General features: G+C 41.1%; 1 protein-coding gene across 6 annotated transcripts in view; it reads right to left on the bottom strand.

Annotated features, from left to right (window-relative positions):
• Positions 1–21,018, bottom strand: part of LOC132386690 (ena/VASP-like protein) — a 251,111-nt gene that overhangs the window by 131,566 nt on the left and 98,527 nt on the right. For 3 of the 6 annotated variants that reach the window (XM_059959057.1, XM_059959041.1, XM_059959066.1), the window contains exon 1: positions 6,006–6,162. The exons of 2 other annotated variants lie outside the window; for them this stretch is intronic. In XM_059959057.1, the coding sequence (XP_059815040.1) occupies positions 6,006–6,016 (11 nt within the window). In that variant the 5' untranslated portion in view covers positions 6,017–6,162. Of the gene's footprint in view, positions 1–6,005; positions 6,163–21,018 lie in introns of those variants that run through there. One more of the 6 variants, XM_059959071.1, reaches the window with a different exon arrangement.

Raw genomic sequence — 21,018 nt, 5'->3', positions numbered from 1 at the left:
ATAAAAACATAAATATAAGAGATTCTTCAGATGCAGGAAATCCAGAGCATCACACACAAAACATTGGAGGAACTCAGCAGATCAGGCAGCATCTATGGAAATGAATGAACAGTTGATGTTTTTGGCTGAAAAACTTCTTCAAGACTAGAAAGGAAGGGGGAAGACCCCAGAATAAAAAGTTGGAGGTAGGGAAGGAAGATAAGCCAGAAGGTGATAGGTGAAGCCAATTGGGTGAGAAAGGTAAAGGACTGGAGAAGAAGGAATATAAGGTGTTGCTCCTCTAACCTGAGAGTAGTCTCATAATGGCAGAAGAGGAGACCATGGACCAATGTATTGGAATGGGAATGGGGATTGGAATTGTAATAGCATACACCAGGAGATCCTGCTTTTTGCAGATGGAGCAAAGGTGTTCAACAAAGCTCTTTCTCAATCTATGTCTGGTCTCACCAATGTCGAAGAGGCCACATCAGAAGTACCGGATACAGTATAGATGACCCCAAAAGATCCACAAGTGAAGTTCGGCCTTACCTGGAAGGACCATTTGGGGCTCTGAACGGAGATGAAAAAGAAGGTGAATAGGCAGGTGTAGCACCTCTGCCACTGGCAGGGATAAGTGCCAGGAGGGAAATTAGTGGGGAGAGACGAATGGATAAGGGAATCACAGAGGGAGCCATCCTTGCAGAAAGAAGAGAGTGGGGAGCGGGGGTTGGAAATGATATGTTTGGTGATGGGGCCTGTTGAAAAAAATGATGAATGATGTGTTGAATGCAGAGGTTCACGGGGTGGTAGGTGAGGACAAGAGAAACTCTATCCCTCTACATTCTTATTTATATTCTCAGCACAAAGTAATCCATTTCAGTGAAGCGTATGGGTCACAACTTTTTTTAATTGCATTCAATAATAGTCAGATTGATTTCAGCGATTTCATCAGTGATACATTAAATTTGATTCACAGCATGGATTCAAGCCTTTTGGCCTAAATGGATCATACCAAGCAAAGTGCTCATCAAAGTTCTTGCTTTATGTTTTTAAGTGTTTCTCCATCCATTAAGGAATTACAATTTAATGGATGCAGAAACACGTAAAATGTGTGGCTGAAGAATTGGCACCAGGGCAGGGTCTCAGACTGGTACATCAGTTCGCATCTCTGTACAAAAGGAATGGGTTACACTTGAATTCAAGGGGGACCAATGTCCTTGTGAGCAGGTTGGCTAGAGCTGTTGGGGAGGTTTAAACTAAGTTGGCAGGGAGATGAGAACTAGAGTAACAGGTCAGATGATGGAGTTGGTCAGATGCATGGGTTGAAATTTGTCTAAAGCGAGAAGTATCAGAAACAAGGGTGGTGAACTTAACAGCACGAATCATATGTGGGGCGATGATACTGTGGCCATTACAGAGACTCGACTGTCACAAGTACATAAATGGCTACTGGTGTTACAGGGGTTTATGTTTCAAAAGGGACAGGGAGGGAGGTAAAAGAGGTGGGGAGTAGCACTGCTAATCAGGGGCAGTGTCACAAATGCAGAAAGAGATAATGTTGTGGAGGGATTGTCTGCTGTGTCACTGTGGGTGGAAGTCAGAAACAGGAAGCAAGCAATCACTCTATTGGGAATATTCCAAAGCCCCACCCAGCCCCAACTGAAATAGCAAGAGACACTGGGGAGCAGACCAGGATGCAGATTTTGCAAAGGTGGAAAAATATGAAAGTTTTTGTCATGGGTGACTTTAACTTCCCTAATATCCATTGGAATCTCCTTAGTGAAAAATGGTTTACATGGTGCAAAATTTGTTTGATGTGTCCAGGTGACATCTATCAGTGGGTGAACATTTCAGAGACAGTGGCCACAATTGCCTGACCTTTAGCATATCCTTGGGCAGGGATAGTAGCTGAAGTTATGGAAAAGTATTTATTTGGGGGAGGGTGAATTATAATGCAATTACACAGGAACTTGGCAGTAGTAAATTGGGCGCAGTAGTAAATTGGGCACATTGTACACTCCCAAGTGGGGAAACATACAACAGATATGTGGAGGTTGTTGAGGGACACTTGTATGGGGTACTGGGTAGGTTTGTCCCATTGAGGCAGGGTGAGGATGGAAGAATGAAGAAATCATGGTTGGCAAGAGATGTTGAAAATCTAGTCAAGAGGAAGAAGGAAGGATACAAAAGTTTTAGGAAGCGAGGATCAGACAAGGGTCTTGAAATTATAAGGTAGCTAGGAAGGAGCTTAAGAATTGACTTAGAATAGTTAAAGGGGGGCATGAGAAGACCTTGGTAAGTAGGATTAAGGAAAACACAAGGCATTCTACATGTTCGTGAGGAACAGCAGGATGACTACAGTGACGGCGGGACCAATCAGAGATAAAAGAGCCAGAGGAAGAAGGGAGGTCTTTAAAACTTTGCTTCTAGATTCACTAGAGAGATGGGTCTTGAAGATTGTGAGGGCAGTGTAGGTGCTGGAACAGGTTGACATTAAGAAAGAGGATGTGTTGGAACTTTAGGAAAACATTCAAGATAGAGATGTTCCAGGGCTAGGTGGGATTTACCTCAGGTTACCTACAGGAAGTGAGTGAAGAAATTGCTGCACATTTGGCAATGACCTTTGTTTCTCCACTGGCCAGAGCATTAATACCACAGAATTTCAGTTGGGGGGGGGGGGGAATGTTATTCCTTTGTTCAAGAAATGTAATAGGGATAATGCTTTGGGAATTATAAACCAATGAGTCTAACATCAGTGATGGACAACCGACTGGAGAGGATTCTTGAGAGTCAGAGGATCTATAATCATTTGGAGAAGCATAGTTCAATTAGGGATACAAAAATACAACTGCAGATGTTGTGAATCAAAGAATACGTCCACAATGCTGGAAGAACTCAGCAGGTCAGGCAGCATCCGTGAGAAAAGAGTAGCCAACATTTCGGGCCGAGACCCTTCATCAGGAATTAGGGATAGTCAGCATGGCTTTGTGAGGTGCAGGTCATACCTCACCAGCCTGATTGAATTCTTCAATGAAGTGACAAAACAAATTGATGAAGGTAGAGCAGTGGATGCGGTGTATATGGATTTTAATAAAGCATTCAACCAAGGTTTCCCATGGTAGGCTTATTCAGAAAGTCAGGAGGCATGGGTCCAAGGAAAGTTGGCTGTGTAGACTCAGAGTTGGCTTGATCACAGAGGGCAGAGTGTGATAGTCAATGGAGTGTAGTCTACCTGGAAGTTCATAACGCTTGGAGCTACGCGATGATTTGAATTTGGACCCCTGCTCTTGGTCATTTTTATAAATGAATTCCATGAAGAAGTGGAAGGGTGGGTTATTAAGTTTGTATATGACAAGGAAGTTGGTGGTGTTGTGGATAGTGTAGAAGGCTGTCATATGTTACAATGGGACATTGATAGGATGCAGAGCTGGGCTGAGAAGTGGCAGGTAGAGCTCAATCTGAAAAAGTGTAACATGATACACTTTGAAAGCCAAATTACAAGGTTAATGGCAGGTTCTTAATAGTGTGGAGGAATAGAGGGGCCTTGAGGCCAGCATTCGTAGATCCATTAAAGTTGCAATGCAAGCTGATAGGGTAGTTAAGAAGACGTATGTTGAGTTGGCCTTCATTAGTCAGGGGATTGAGTTCAAGAGCTGTGAGATAATGTTGCAGCTCTATAACACCTAGGTTAGACCTCACCTGGAGTACTTTCAGTTCTAGTCACCTCATTATAGGAAGGATGTGAAAGCTTTAGAGAGGCTGAAGAGGAGGTTTACCAGGAAGCTGTTTGGATTAAAGAGCATGGCTTTTGATGAAAGATCGAGCAAGCTTGGGTTTTTGACCTTGGAGTGAAAGTGGTCACTTGATAGAGATAGATAAGATGGTAAATGGCATAGCTTTTTTGACCCCACAGTGGCAATGACTAATTTTAACAAGATTGAAAGGAAGTATAGTAGTGTGGGCAGATGTCTTAGGTAACTTCTTTCACACAGAGAATGGTAACTGCAAGAAAAGTGGTGCCAGGAGTGGTGGTGGATGCGGATACATTAGGGACATTTAAGACTCTTAGATAGATGCACAGATGAAAAAAAGAATGGAGGCCTATGTGGGAGGGAAGAGTTAGAATGATTTTGGAGTAAGTTTAAAAGATCAGCACCATATTGTGGGCTGAAGGGCCTGTACTATGCTGTACTGTTCTATGTTAGTCAAAAGTAGATCACCCAGATTGTACTAAAATACAGTATATGCTCTTTTTCTGTTTCTAAGTCGATTTGAAGACTGCTGTTCTTAGATTTTACAATTATTTTATCTATGTTTCTGATGTATGTATTCAATTTAGAATAACTGAGTTATACAACACAGAGTCAGACCCTTCACCCAATTTATCCATGCCAACGAAGTTGCCTACTTGAGCTAAGCCCATTTGACTACATTTGGTCCATATCCCTCGAAACCTTTCTTATCCATTATCCGTCTAAATGTTTTTTAGAAGTTGTAATTGTATCAGCCTCTACCACCTCCTCTGGTAGATTAAACCACATATACTTCACCCTTTGTGTGAAAATATTGAATTGCAGGTCCAGTTTATATGTTTCCCCTCACTTAAATCCATGTCCTCTAGTTCTAGACTCTACTATCCTAGGAAGAAGGATTGTTATCATACACCGTTTCCACATCCTTCTCAATTTTATATACATCCTATAAGGGCACATCTCAGCATCTATGCTACAAAGGAAGAAAAAGACCTAACCTCTTCAATCTCTCCTCATGACTCAAGCCTTTCTGCCTTGATAATATTCTCGTGAATCTTTACTGCACCCTTTCCAGCTTAATGACATACTTTCTATAGCCTGGTGATCAGAAAACTGCACTCAAATCTCCAGTGCGGTCCACTAACATCTTGTACAGTTGTAACATGACATGTCCAGCGCTTGCAGGCAAATGCTCTCACTTGTGCCAACTGCCTTCTGTATCACAATGACTACCTTTGTCATTGCTTTCATGGAGTTGTGTATGTGTACCCCTAGATCTTTCTATTCTATAACAGCTCCCAGGGCCTTGTCATTCATTGTACAAGTCTGACCCTGGTTTAACTTACCAAAATGCAACACATTGCTTTTGTCTGAGTTAAATTCCATTTGCCATTCCTTGGCTCACTAACCCAGTTGATCAAGATCCCACTGTAATCTTAGATAACTTTCTTCACTGCCCATTACACCACCAAACTTACTGCCAACATCTTCACTTGACTTGACCAATAAATTTGACTTGACTTGACTTCTCTCCAAAAATCACAATTAAATTCATGAGACAAGATTTCCCATGAACCAAACCATGCTGACTGTCCATAATCAATCCTTGCCTTTCCAATTGCAAGCAGATCCTGTCTTTCAGAATCCTCTCCAGAAATGTTCCCTCTGCTGATTTTAGGCTTGCTTGGTAGTTTGTCCTTGCAGCCCTTCTTAAATAAAGACCAACGTTAACCACACTCCAGTTTTCCAGTATCTCATCTATGGCTAGTGATGATAAAAAAAATCCCAGCTAGGAACCCAACACTTTGTCCCCTAACTTCTATGATGTCCCAGCATATGCTCATTAAGTCCCTGTGAATTATCCATCTTTATTCACTTAAAGGCGACCAGCATCACTTCTTTTGTAATATGGACCATTCTCTTTCTATTCAAACAGAAACAGGCAGAAACACACAAAATACATATAGGCCCCGAAGCAAAATTCTGAAGGACAGTGTCATATCTATGTTCTAATTTATAGTTTGGCTAACATTGATCATTTTTATTTTCAGTAATTACAATCTACTCTGCCGCCACATTTTAAAACCCCCATTGCTAAGCCAGCATTCATAAATTGAAAAAATGAGTCATGTAGATGAAAGTTAAGTTAAAATACAAAGATGAACAATAACTTTACACAGAATCTAACAGCTGATATGTCCCTATAAATCTGGACAACAAAGAGTTTACTGTCTGAAAATTTCAATTTCTTCTCAAAGTTAAATATTTACTTACCCAGGTGGCATCTCGAAAGAAGTTAAGTTTTTCTTTTCTACTTACAATCAATGGCTGTCACTGGGAGCTAATTAATATCATACACAATCCAGTAACTTATTTACTACTGACGAAGCTACATAATTTTTCAAGTTGGACAGGTCCCTAGAATGAAGCAGGAAAAGGAAGTACAACAAAAAGAAATTAACAGGATGTTAAAAGCCAAAACCTCACAAAAGGAACAGAAACTCTGTCAGCCCCGTAAATAACCCTGCACATGGTTGTAATTGTAATTTCAACCATAAAAGGCGCAGATACATTAGATTCATCCACATAATCATGGTATTATGATTCAGCTTTTCATGATACCCTGCATACTTCAATTTTTGCACAATTGGTGTTATCTTTGCTTTCTCATTGCAATCTAACAGACCGTGTGAGAGTCTGAAGGATGTACAAGTACAAAAAAAAGGTATTTTTCTGGATCTGTTCCTTCAAAATTAAGGGAGTCTTCTTCCCTTACCACTTAAATGCCTCTTGTAGTTTAAGGTCTGCATGCAACAGATATGGGTGCATGAAATGAAAGCTGATAATGCTGTGTTTCTAAATTGTCAGGCAGCTTCCACGGCTAGAAAGATAACTGATGCTTCAGATCAACGATCTTCATCAGAATTCAAAAATTGTGAAAAGAAGCCTGATTTTGGTTACAGAGAGAGGTATGGGAGAGCAATTCATTCATGGCTGACTTTTTTTCAACCCCATTCTCTCCATAACCATTTGGTTAAAGGGTTCCTGAGGGCCAACTTATTATTTTTTTCACACAGAGGGTAAAAACTGCCAGAGGAAGCTGTAGATATGGGTACAATTACAATGTTTAAGTCATTTGAACTAGGGTATGGATTGGAAAAGAGGGATCTATAGGATATGCTCAAGATCAGTAAATTGGTGGGATTGGGCAAGTTGAGCCAAAGGGCCTGTTCCTATGGTGCATAACTCTATGATTCTATCACCTGGGTCTAGATTACCCCACAAAGGGTAACACCACCTGAGTGACAAGTTGGTAAGTTGGTTTATTATTCTCACATGTACCAAGGTACAGTGACAAACTTTGTTTTTTATGCTGTCTACGCAGATCATTTAATCACACGAGGAAATACAGGGGAAGACAATAACAGAATGTAGTGTTACCATTACAGATACAGTGTAGTGCCGCCAAACAATAAGGTGCAAGTCTATCATAAGTTAGGTCGTGAGGTCCAGGTAAAGATCTTATTGTACATGGATATCCATTCTATAGTCTTATAACAATAGGATAAAAGTTATCCTTGAATGTAGTGGTACATACATTCAGGCTTTTGAAAAGCCTAGAAGGGAAGTTTCAAAAATCTTCTGGGAATGTTACCTCTCTTGGTTATTCAATTATCATCACATTAGCATTTCTTTCTGCTCCACTCCAGATTGCACTGAATTTTTGTACCTTTCTGCTGTTTTGTGCCAGTCATTGTATTTATTGTTATATTTATTATTGCCACATATTCTGTTTACTCTCTGTTTCATGTGATTAAGGAATTTTGTTGTACCCCAGCGTATATGACAGTAAACAAATCTAATTAATCCATGGCGGAGAAAATTCACACTTATGTTAGTGGATGAGATGTCAGTTAAGCAGATGCTTTGTCATGAATGCTGTTAAGCTCTTTAAGTACACAATACATAGAATACAGAACATAGCCAGTATAGATCCTTCAGCCCATCATGTTGTGTTAAACTTTTAACCTACTCCAAGATCGATCTAAGCTTTCCCTCCCACAAAGACCTCCATTTTTCTTTCATTCATGCACTTATTTAAGATGCTTTTAAACATCTGCCTCTAAGGCTGCTCCAGGCAGTGCATTTCATGTACTTACCTTCCTTTATGTAAAAGACCTACCTGATTTCGGTCCTCTGCTTTCCTCCAATTGCCTTAAAATTATACCCTCTCATATTATGCGTTGCCATTCTGGGGAAATAAAACCACTGGTTGTCCACTGTATCTATGCTTCTTATCATCATATAAGACCATAAGACATAGGAGCAGTATTAGGCCATCTGGTCCATCGAGTCTGCTCCGCCATTCAATCATGGCTGATCCCTTTTTTATCTCCTCCTCAACCCCAGTTCCCAGCCTACTCCCCGTAACCTTTGATGCCATGTCCAATCAAGAATCTATCAATCTCTGCCTTAAGTACACCCAATGACCTGGCCTCCACAGTTGCATGTGGCAACAAATTTCACAAATTCACCACCCGTAGGCTAAAGAAATTTCTCTGTATCTGTTTTGAAAGGGTGCCCCTCTACCCTGAGGCTATGCCCTCTTATCCCAGACTCTCCTACCATGGGAAACATCCTTTCCACATCTACTCTGTCTAGGCCTTTCAACATTCGAAAGATTTCAATGAGATTCCCCCTCATTCTTCTGAATTCCAGCAAGTACAGACCCAGAGCCATCCAACGTTTCTCGTATGATAACCCTTTCATTCCTGGAATCATCCTTGTGAACCTCCTCTGGACTCTCTCCAATGCCAGAATATACAACTCCATCAAATCACCTCTCACCTTCCTTCGCTCCAAAGAGAAAATCTTTAGCTCTCTCACCTTTCCTCATCAGATATGCTCTCCAATCCAGGAAGCACCCTGGTAAATCTTCTCTGCTCTCTCTCTCTCTCTCTCTCTCTTTCTCTCTCTCTCTCTAAAGCTCCATATCCTACCTATAATGAGGAGACCAGAACTATACTCCAAGAGTGGTCTCACCAATAGTTTTATAGAGCTGCAGCATTACTTTGTGGCACTTGAACATATTCCCCCAACTAATGAAGGCCAACACACATTATACCCTCTTAACCACCCTATCAACTTGCACAGCGACTTTGAGGGATCTTTGGATGTGCTCAAATCACTGCGCAAGAATACTGCCATTAACCTTGTACACTGCCTTCAAGTTTGATCTTCCAAAATTTATTACTTCATACTTTTCCAGATTGAACTCCATCTGCCACTTCTCAATCCAGGTCTGCATCCTGGATTGTTGTAACCATCACCAACAACCTTTGTGTCAACTGCAAACTTACTAATTAACTCTTCTACATCCTCACCTAAGTCCTACCCGCTCTCTAGTCATTCTCCTGTTTTTCACATGTGTGTTGAATTCTTTGGAGTTTTCTTTAATTCTACTGCCAAGGCCTTTTCATGTCCCTTCCACCTTCCTGACTATCTTATACCTCGCTTTCTAACCCTTAAGCATGCTTCCTTCTTCCTCTTTGACTAGATGTTCCACTTCACTTGTCAACTATGGTTCCTTCACCATACACTTCTTCACCCGACCCTTTTCCTACCTCAGTGGAACAAATCTATACAGAAATCCATGCACGTCCAGGTCCAGAATGCCTGAACATAACCACCTTCCTTTTTGGTTCCAACCACAGGAGTTCAATGGCCCTGTGACACCCAAAGAGATTACTGATAAGAGATTACTGGTGAGTAAGTTCTGCTTGATATTCAATGACAACTTTACCAGATGACTGAGAACAAACCAATTGGGCAGTAATTAGTCAGATTGGATCGTCCTGCTTTTTATGTCCAGGACATAATTGGTGAATTTTCACCATCTCTGGATGCCACTGTTGTAACTGCACAAGCACAGTTTAGCTTTGAGGCATAACTATTTCTGGAGTTAATCTCTTCAACACAACAGCCAAGATGCTGTCACATCCCATAGTCTTGGCGGTATCCATTGCTCTCAGCTATATCTTGATATCGTATGGAGTGATTCAAATTTGCTGAAGGCTGGCTTCTGCGACCATAAGATTATCAGCAAGAAAGCAAGATGGACTGTCCACTAAGAACCTTCAGACGAATGTATCAATTTGTATTGAGAGCAAAGATAAATGATAGATCAAGTTTTCCAGGAAACCACTGCAGGAAAATACTACAGACTGCCTCCATACTTCTTTTTGAATTACTGTTCATCATGATACAGTCTGTGCTAGAGAACAATGAACAGAGGTATAATATTAATCTCTTGGCACTCATATGGTGCTATACAATTTCTATTCTGAAATAAATAAATACTCTACAGTGGCATTACGAATTTTGTCCAAAAATAAATATAAAAATGAAGGGTAATGGGGCTGGAAAAGATAGTTTAATATTTTAAATCTATTTCCTCCTTTTGAATGCCAGCTCCCTTTCCCATCCAGGTCTGCCACAAGCAGATTCTCTGATGATCTTATTAGTTGAAATTCTGCCAAGAGTTTAAAGTAGGAGATGGTTGTGTGTAGTGGATTGGTTCTTGTTCAGCAACAAAGTGCAGTGTTAGCAAATCAGATGGACCACTAGCAAAGAGAAATAGGAAACACAAGTCATTCAACGCAGGGTATGGAATAGAAAATAATTTACTGGAACACTCAGCAGACCTTAGCAAAGAAATTACAGATCAGCAACTTTTAAAACCAACAGCGCAAAGTCAAACAGATAAAAAAGGGAACAAACAAAAGACTATTAACTAATTATTTACATCCAAGGGAGCAGAAGTCTTTATACCGTGTCTCCATCACAATGTATAAGCAAAATAGAGGGGTAAATGTGGGAGGATATTACCTAAACACTAAAATTGTACACATAATTGTTTTGTATACATGTATGTACAGTCAGATATCCAATCAGATCAATGTGAATTTATAAATCTGATGGCCTGGTAAAAGGAGTGGTCCTGGAGGCTATTGGTTATAGCCTTAATGTTGTGCTACCATTTGCTGGACAGTAGCAGCTGAAACAGTTTATGGTTGGGGTGGCTGGAGTCCCTGATGATTCTCTGAGTGCTTTTTACGTACCCGATGCTTATAAATGCCTTGAGTACAGATGCACTGGGATGTCTGCACCATTCTCTGCGGTGCCCTGCCACTGTGGTACAGTTCTCGTACCATACGATGACACAGCCAGTCAGAATATTCTCGATGGTGTCTCTATAGAAAGTCCTGAGGATCTGGGGACTCATACTGAACTTCTTCAGCCATCTGAAGTGGAAGAGGCACTGTTGTGCGCTTTTTTTTTACCATACAGCCAGTATGTACCACCCAGGTGAGATCCGTGGGTGATGTGTACACTGAGGAACTTGAAACTACTCACCTTCTCAACTACAGTCACATTGGTGTCAATAGGGTCTAGCCTGTCTCCGTTCCTCCTGTAATCCACAATCAACACCTTTGCTTTTCCAACATTGAGGGAGAGGTTCTTTTCCTGGCACCACTGTGTCAGGGTGATGACTTCTTCTCTGTAGGCTGTCTCATCATTGTTTTAAATAAAGCCGATCAATGTGCCATTTGCAAATTTGATCAGTAGTTTAGAACTATGTGTGGCAACGACTGTGTGAGTGTGTAGGAAATAGAGGAGGGGGCTCAGGAAACAGCCCCTCTGTGTTGAGGGTCAAAGGGGCAGAGATGAGGGAACCCATTCTTATCACCTGCCGGAGATCTGACGGGTGATAGTGAAGCAGTTCATACTCAAATGCAGCAGGACCTGGACAATATCCAGGCTTCGGCTGACAAGTAACATTCGAGCCACGTAAGTGCCAGGCAATGACCATCTCTAACAAGAGAGATTTTAACCATCAGTGGTATTACCATCACTGAATCTGTCACTATCAACATCATGGAAGTTGCCATTGATAGGAAATTGAACTGGTCTAGCTATATAAACACCATGGCTACCAGAGCAGGTAAAAGGCTAGGAATCCTGTGGCATGTAACTCACCTTCCAACTCCCCAAAGCCTGTCCATCATCTACAAGGCTCAGGTCAGAATCAGAATCAGGTTTATTATCACTTGCATGTGATGTAAAATTTGTTAACCTAACAGCAGCAGCTCAATGCAATACATAATCTAGCAGAGAAAACAAAATAAAAACAATAATAATAATAATAAATAAATAAACAAGTAAATCAATTACGTATATTGAATAGATTTAAAACGTGCATAAACAGAAACACTGTATATTTAAAAAAGTGAGGTGGTGATTTAGGAATCAGATGGCAGAGGGGAAGAAGCTGTTACTAAATTACTGAGTGTGTGCCTTCAGGCTTCTGGACCTCCTACCTGATGGTAACAGTGAGAAGAGGGCATGCCCTGGGTGCTGGACATCCTTAATAATGGACGGTGCCTTTCTGAGACACTGCTCCATGAAGATGTCCTAGGTACTTTGTAGGCTAGTATCCAAGGTGGAGCTGACTAGATTTACAACCTTCTGCAGATTCTTTCAGTTCTGTGGAGTAGCCCCTCCATACCAGACAGTGATGCAGCCTGTCAGTATGCTCTCCACGGTATAACAGCAGATGTTTTTGAGTGTATTTGTTTACATACCAAATGTCTTCAAACTCCTAATAAAGTATAGCTGCTGTCTTGCCTTCTTTATAACTACATCGATATGTTGTGACCAGGTTAGATCCTCAGAGATTTTGACACCCTAGAACTTGAAGCTGCTCACTCTCTCTACTTCTAATCACTCTATGAGGATTGGTATGTGTTCCTCCATCTTACCCTTCCGGAAGTCCACAATCAACTCTTTCATCTTACTGACGTTGAGTGCCAGGTTGTTGCTGCGGCACCATTCCACTAGTTGGCATATCTCACTCCAGTACCCACTCTCGTCACCATCTGAGGTTCTACCAACAATGGTTGAACTGTCAGGAAATTTATAGTTGGGATTTGAGCTATGCCTAGCCACACAGACATGTGTATATAGAAAGTAGAACAGTGAGCTAAGCACACACCCCTGAGATGTGCCAGTGTTAATTGTCAGCAAGGGGGGATATGTTATAACCAATCTGCACAGACTGTGGTCTTCCAGTTAGGAAGTCGAAGATCCAATTGCAGAGGGAGGTACAGAGGCCCAGGTTCTGCAACTTCTCAATCAGGATTGTGGGAATGATGGTACTAAATACTGAGCTAAAGTCGATGAACAGCATCCTGACGTAGGTGCTTGTGTTGTCCAGGTGGACTAAAGCAGTGTGGAGAGCCATTGAGATTGTGTCTGCCATTGACCTATTGTGGCGATAGGCAAACTGCAATGGGTCCAGGTCCTTGCTGAGGCAGGTGTTCAGTCTAGTCATGATCAACCTCTTAAAGCATTTCATCACTGTTGATGCGAATGCTACTGGGCGATAGTCATTAAGGCAACCCACATTATTCTTCTTAGGCACTGGTATAATTGTAACTTTTTGGAGCAAGTGGGAACTTTCGCCCGTAGCACTGAGAGGTTGAAAATGTCCTTGAGTACTCCCGCTAGTTGGTTGGCACAAGTTTTCAGAGCCTTACCAGTACTCCATCAGGACCTTCCGCCTTGCAAGGGTCAGAAGTGTAATGGAATACTCGCCATTTGCCTGGATGAGTGCAGCTCCAACAACACTCAAGAAGCTTGATACCATCCAGTACAAGGCAGCCCACTTGATTGGTACCACTTCCACAAGCATCCAATCCCTCCAGCATCAATGAACAGGTGCAGTAGTGTGTACTATCTACAAGATGCACTGCAACAGCAGACCAAAGTTTCTAAGACAGTACCTTCCAGACCCACTACCATCTAGAAGGATGGGAACAGCAGATACCTGGGAACACCACCACTTGGAAATCCCCCTCCAAGTCACCCACCATCCTGGCTTGGAAACATAATCGCTGTTCCTTCATAGTCAAAATCACGGAATTCCCTCCCTAAAAGGACAGTGGATGTATCCACACCTCAGGGACTGCAGTGGTTCAAGAAGGCAGCTCATCACCACCTTCTCAAGGGTAACTAGGGATGGGCAATAAATGCTGGCTTAGCTGGCAATGCCCACATCCCTTAACTGAATAAATAAAAAATGTCTAGGATCCAGCTGCACAAAATGGTGTCAAAGCCGAGGTCTCTGAGTTGTTAAGTCTTATATGATGTAGTTACAATACCTAGAATAAGAATTCACCTCCCAGAAGTTTTCATGTTTTATAGTTTTATAACATTGAATCACAGTGGATTTAATTTGGATTTATTGACATTGATCAACAGAAAAAAGACTCTTCCATGGCAAAGTGAGAACAGATCTCTACAAAGAGATCTAAGTTAATTACAAATATAAAACACAAAATACTTGCTTGCATAAGTATTTACCCCCTCTAGTATAACACACCAAATCATCATTGGTACAGCCAATCCGTTTTTGAAGACACAAAATTAGTTAAATGGAGATCTGTTTTGGAAACCTGTGTGCAGTCAAGATGCTTCAAATGGCTGTAGTAAAAATACTCATGTATATGGAAGGTCCACTGCTGGTGAGACAGTATCCTAGCAAAAACTACACCACAAAGACAAAAGAACACTTCAAACAACTCTGTGAAAAGCACAAGTCATGTTATGGACACAAGAAAATTTCCAAGTCACTCTATATCCCTTGGAGTACAGTTAAGTCAATCATCAAGAAATGGAAAGAGTATGGCACAGCCATAAATCTGCCTAGAGGAAGCCACCCTCAAAAATAGAGTGACTGTGCAATAAGTCCTCGTGCAAGAATCCTAGAAGGTCAACTTACAGGTTAAGTCTGTGGTAAAGAAGGCAAATGCAATGTTAGCATTTATTTCAAGGGGAATAGAATAATATAAAAGCAAGGAGATAATGCTGAGGCTTTTTAAAACACTAGTCAGGCTGCACTTGCATCATTGTCAACAGTTTTGGGCTCCTATCTCAAAAAAGATGTGTTATCATTGGAGACAGTCCAGAGGAGGTTCATGAGGATGATTCTGGGAATGAAGGGGTTAATGTATGAGGAGTGTTTGGCAGCTTTTGGCCTAAACTCACTGGAATTTAGAAGAATGTGGGGGGGATCTTATTGAAACCTAACGAATGTTGGAAGAACTAGATAGGGTAAATATGGAAAAGATGCTTCCAATAGTAGGGGTATCCAGAACTAGAGGGCACAGCCTCAAAATTGAGGGGCAACTTTTTAGAACAGAGGTAAGGAGGAATTTTATTAGCCAGAAGGCAATGAATCTGTGAAATGGTCTGTCATAGACTGCGGTGGAGGCCAAGTCTATGGGTATATTTAACGTGAAAGTTGATAGTATCCTGTCGGTCAGGGCATCAAAAGATATGGTGAAAGGGCAAGTATATGGGATTGAGTGGGATCCAGGATCAGACAAGATAGAATGGCGGAGCAGACTCAGTGGGCTCAATGGCCTAATTCTGCTCCTATGGTTATGGTCTAAGGGGACTGGTGAGGGAGGTCACCAAGAGACCTTTGACAACTAGAGGAATTACAAGCTTCAGTGGCTGAAATGAGAGAGATTGTGCATACAACAACAGTGGCCCAGGTACTTCACCAGTTGCAGCTTTATGGGAGAGTGGCAAAGAGAAAGTCACTGTTGAAAAATACCCACATGAAGTCTCAGCTAGAGTTTGCCAGAAGGCACGTGAAAGACTCTGAAGTCAGGTGGAAGAAGGTTCTATGGTCTGATGAAACCAAAATTGAGCTTTTTGGCCATGAGACTAAATGCTATGTTTGGTGTAAGGCTAACAAAGCACATCATCAAAAATACACCATCCCTATCGTGAAGCATGGTGCTGGCTGCATCATGCTGTGGGGATGCTTCACTATAGCATGCCCTGGAAGGCTTGTGAAGGTAGAGGGTAAAATGAAAGCAGCAAAATACGGGAGGAAAACCGTCTACAAAAGAAATGCGACTTGGGAGAAGATTCTTTTCTAGCAAGACAATGACCCCAAGCATAAAGCCAAAACTACACAGGAATGGCTTAAAAACAACAAAGTTAATGTCCTGGAGTGGCCAAGTCAAAGTCCAGACCTCAATCCAATTGAGAATTTGTGGCTGGATTTGGAAAGGCTGTTCACTCATGACCCTCACACAATCTGCAGAACTTGAGTAGTTTTGTAAAGAAGAATGGGGAAAAATTGCAGTGTCCAGGTGTCCAAATCTGATAGAGACCTATCCATACAGACTCAAAACTGAGGCTGTAATTGCTGTCATAGGTGCATCTACTAAATACTATTTGAAGGGGGTGAATACTTATGCAATCCTATATTTTGTGTTTTAAACTTGTAATTAATTTGGTTCAGAGATCTGTTTTCACCTTGACACAAAAGAGTCTTTTTCTGTCGATCAGTGTCAAAAAGCCAAATTAAATCTGCTGTGCTAATTGTAAAACAATAAAATAACAAAATTCCCAAGGGGGGGTAAATACTTTTTATAGTCACTATATTCATAATCATAGTGATATGTTATATACTTATGTACAGTAAACACCTGAAAGCCCAGGAACAATACCACCCAAGAACCTTACGATAGATTTTGAGGGTCATCAGAAAGGGAAGACGCACTAACTCCAGTAAATGGAAGGAGGCCAACTGAACAGCATCTCAACAAGTGATGAAAAGAACACCAGCTTTGATGGATAGGTCATGTTACTTGGATGCCTGGCTCACGTCTCCCCAAAAAGACCCTTTAATTCTAGTTGAAGGAAAGTTACGAGCCCTGGCAGGCAAACAAAACTCTTCAAAACTAACATCAATATCAGCCTGAAGAAATTCAACATCTAGAAACTGGGAAGACATTGCCTCAATAGATGCATCTGGAGGAAATCTGTTCAAGAGGAAGCTGCGCAACATGACAGTGACCTCCAGTGTGCCACAGAGAACAAGTGACAGCTATGAAAGGAGAGACTAAACAACCAAAAAACCCAACCTCTAACCACAGTTACCACTGAACCAGAATATGTGGATCCTGTGGGGTCCTGAGGACCCCCAAAAGACAATCCCTTAGGAGAACATCTCACTTGGTTCACTGAGGCTGAAGCTGTGGCCTGCTTTGGGCTTTGTTTGTTCTTCTGTTCTGAATGCTGTTTGCTTAGTTATTTTTATTTTTTGCACAATTTGTTTCTTTTTCTGCTCATTGGGTGTCTGATGGTCTTTTATGGGTTCATTTGGGTTTCTTTACTCTGTGGCTGCCTGTAAGGAGATGAATCTCAAGGTTGTATTATGTATACATACTTTGATAATAAATGTACCTTTAACTTTGATGCACTATTCCTACTGGCAGAAGCTTAATGAATGGCTAGGTTTGATTCAACTTTCAAGTAACAGTCATGTAAATAACTGAAAAGATGGAACACCGTCCATCTGACAATATGCACTTTGCTGGTCAATTTGTCTTGGACTTTCATACCAGTGCACTGAAACACAGAAATTGGAGACAAGCTGGTGGTTGACTGTTACTACAGCTGACCTCCTGTTCATTACTAGACTGACCATAGTATCCAGTCACTGAAGAGAAAGGCAGATGTATTTTACCAGTCTAGTTCAGTGATGTGCAATCAGTCTTGAGTAAGAAGGTAAATTCAGAACGTAATGCTAACAAAGCACATCACCAAAAACACACCATCCCTATTGTGAAGCATGGTGCTGGCTGCATCATGCTGTGGGGATGCTTCACTATAGCGGGCCCTGGAAGGCTTGTGAAGGAAAAGGGTAAAACGTCCTGACGAAGGGTCTTGGCCCGAAACGTCGACGGTACTTCTCCCTACAGATGCTGCCTGGCCTGCTGCATTCCACCAGCATTTTGTGTGTGTTGCTTGAATTTCCAGCATCTGCAGATTTCCTCATGTTTGCTTCAGAAAGTAATTATTTATTTTTCTTTGTTTTAATAATTTTAATTAGATTTGGGATTTTAAGGTGCTTCTAATTAAATATTTAATATCCTATTTTAAATTACTGACCTCTATTTAAGTAATCAACTTTGATGGCTCTCTGTATCACAATCAAAGTCAATGCTCTCCAAATGAAAAGTGATAATTGCAGATATTTGTCAATAGTGGACAGTGAGGGACAGGGAGAATGAGAGAGGGAGGGGGAGATGGAAGAAGAATATGTCTGAGCAGATTGCTATCATGCTGAAATTATGACTACGCTGCTTAGGCACTGTAACTTTGGAACTGACCTGCAGAATGCAGCAGACAATTTTCAAGATTCATTATGAACTCCTGCATGCAACAAAACCTCACCATCAGCAAAATTTGGTTAGGTCATATCTGAACAATTGCGAGCAGTTCAAATGGCCACACAATGGGAAAGTCGTGATGCACTGGAAAGGGTTAAGAGCAGATTCACCAGGATATTGCCTATGAAGGCTGATTTTATTTTCGTTGGAATGGAAGAAGCTGAAGGAAAACCTGATAGAGGTAAGTAAAATTATCAGGGACACTTTTAGGTAGGTGTAAGAAAGCTTTTCCTAATAGCATTTGGTATAGGTTTCATGAAGAGTTAAGAGTTTAGAGTTATAGAACACTACAGCACATAAACAGGCCTTTTGGCCCATCTAGTCCATGCCGATCTATTATCTGCCTAGTTTATTGACCTGCACCCTAACCATTTCCCTTCATACCCCTCCCATCCATGTATCTACCTAAATTTCTCTTAAATGTTGAAATCGAACTTATATCCACCACTTCCACTGGCAGCTCATCCCTCACTCTCACCTCCCTCTGAGTGAAGAAGTTTTCCCTCATTTTACCCTTAAACATTTCACCTTTCACTTTAATCCATGACCTCTATCTCTATTCTCATCCAATCTCAATGGAAAAAACTTGCCTACATTTACCCTATCTATACCCCTCATAATTGATTATACTATCAAATCTCCCCTCATTCTCCCATGCTCTGTGGGATAAAGTCCTAATCTATTCAATCTTTTCTTAAAACTCAGATGCTTAAGTTCTAACAATATCCTTGTAAATTTTCTCTGTACTCTTTTAAGCTTCATGATACCTTTTCTGTAGTAGGTGACCAGAACTTTGCACAATACTCCAAATTAGGCTTCACTATCATCTTATAAAACTTCAACATAACATCCCAACTCCTGTATTCTGTACTTTAACTTATTAAGGCCAAAATGTCAAAAGCTTTCTTCATGGCCCTATCAATCTGTGACACCACTTTTAAGGAATTATTCCCAAATCCATCTGTTCTATTGCAGTCCTCAGTGACCTACTGCTCAATGTGCAAGTCCCATCCTGGTTTGTTCTCCTAAAATATAAAACCTCACACTTGCTGCATTAAATTCCATCTACCATTTTTTAGCCCATTTTTCCATCTGGTCCAGATCCTGCTGCAAGCTTTGAGAGTCTTCCTTGCTGTCCACTACACCCACAATCTTGGTGTCATCTGCAAAATTACTGATCAAGTTTACCACATTATCATTCAGATCATTGATATAGATGACAAACAACAACTGACCCAGCACTAATCTCTGCAGCACACCATTTGTCACTGGCCTCCAGTCACAGGAGCAACCATCGATCTACCACTCTCTTGGGCTTCTCCTACAAAGTCAAAGTCTAATCCAATTTACGTCCTGAATACTGTACTAAAAGACTGAATTTTCTTGACCAACCTCCAATGATGGACACTGTCAAAGGCTTTGCTAAAGTCCACATAGACAACATCTACTGCCTTGTCTTCATCAAGTTTCCTGGTAACTTCTTCCAAAAAACTCTGTAAGATTGGTTAGGCACAACCTACCATGCAGAAAGCCATGGTAACTATCCCTAATCAGTCCCTGTCTATCAAAATGCTTATATATCCGGTCCCTTAGAATACACTATGATGTCAGCTTCACCAACCTATAATTTCCCTATTTATGCTTAAGAGCCTTTCTCGAACAATGGAACAGTGTCAACTATACCCCAATCCTCTAGCACCTCACCCGTGGCTAAGGATGTTTTATATATCTCTGTTAGGGCCCTTGAAATGTCTGCACTAGCATCCCACAAGGCCTGAAGGAACACTTTGTCAGGCCCTGGGGATTTAGCCATTCAATTCTGTTAGGCAGCAATCACTTCCTCCTCTGTAATCTGTATACAGTCCATGACCTCACTGAAGTTCTGTCTCACTTCTATAAATACAGATGCAAAATTATCTATTTAAGATTTTCCCCATCTCTTTCAGCTCTGCACATAGACTACAACTCTGATCTTACAGAGAACCGATTTTGTCTTTGCTATCCTTTTGCTCTCAATACATCTATAGAAGTCATTAATTCTCCACCTTGTCTGCCGGAGCAACCTCATGCCTTGATCAAGCCCTCTTGATTTCCTTCTTAAGTGTTCCCTTGCATTTCTTATATTCAAGTACCTAATTTGCTCCTTGCTACCTATATCTGCAACCTATCTCCTTCTTCTTCTTAACCAAGCCCTTAATACCTCCCAAAAACCAAGGATCCCTAAACCTGCTATACTTGCCTTTTATTCTGACAGGAACATATAATCTCTGTACTCTCAAACTTTCACATTTGAAGGCCTCTCACTTACCAAACACATCTTTGCCAGAAAACAACTTGTTCTAAACCACACTTGCCTGATCCCTTTTGATACCAACAAAATTGGCCCTTGTCCTATTACAATCTCAACCTGAGGACCAGCCCTATCTTCTCCACAATTGTCTTGAAATTAATGGCATCATGATCACTAGGTGCAAAGTATTCTTCTACATGAACTTCTGTCACGTGCCCTGTCTCATTCCCTAATAAGAGATCCAGTATCATACTCTCTCTAGCTAGTACCTCTATATATTGATTAAGGAAACCTTCCTGAACACTTTTGACAAATTCTATCCCATGGAACTCCTGGAAAGTTAATATCACCTACTATCAAAACCTTATGTTACCTGCAAGAGTCTGCGATCTCTATACAAATTTTCTCCACTAAATCCCACTGACTATTGGGTGATCTATAATGTAATCGCATAAATGTAGTAAACATTCCTTCCCTATTCCACAGATCCACCTACGTAGATTTAGTTGATGAGCTGCTCAGTCTGTCTTGTCTGAGCACTGCCATAACATTTTCCCTGACTAGTAATGCCACTCCATCCTTTTTAATACCTCCCACTATATCACGTCTAAAACAACGGAACGATGATACCTTGAACTATCATTCCTGCCACCCTGCAGCCAAGTTTAACTATTGGGCT

This window comes from Hypanus sabinus, chromosome 2, assembly GCF_030144855.1.
Source record: "Hypanus sabinus isolate sHypSab1 chromosome 2, sHypSab1.hap1, whole genome shotgun sequence".
In the NCBI taxonomy this organism is placed as follows: domain Eukaryota; kingdom Metazoa; phylum Chordata; class Chondrichthyes; order Myliobatiformes; family Dasyatidae; genus Hypanus; species Hypanus sabinus.
This window is presented reverse-complemented; position numbering and strand designations above follow the sequence as displayed.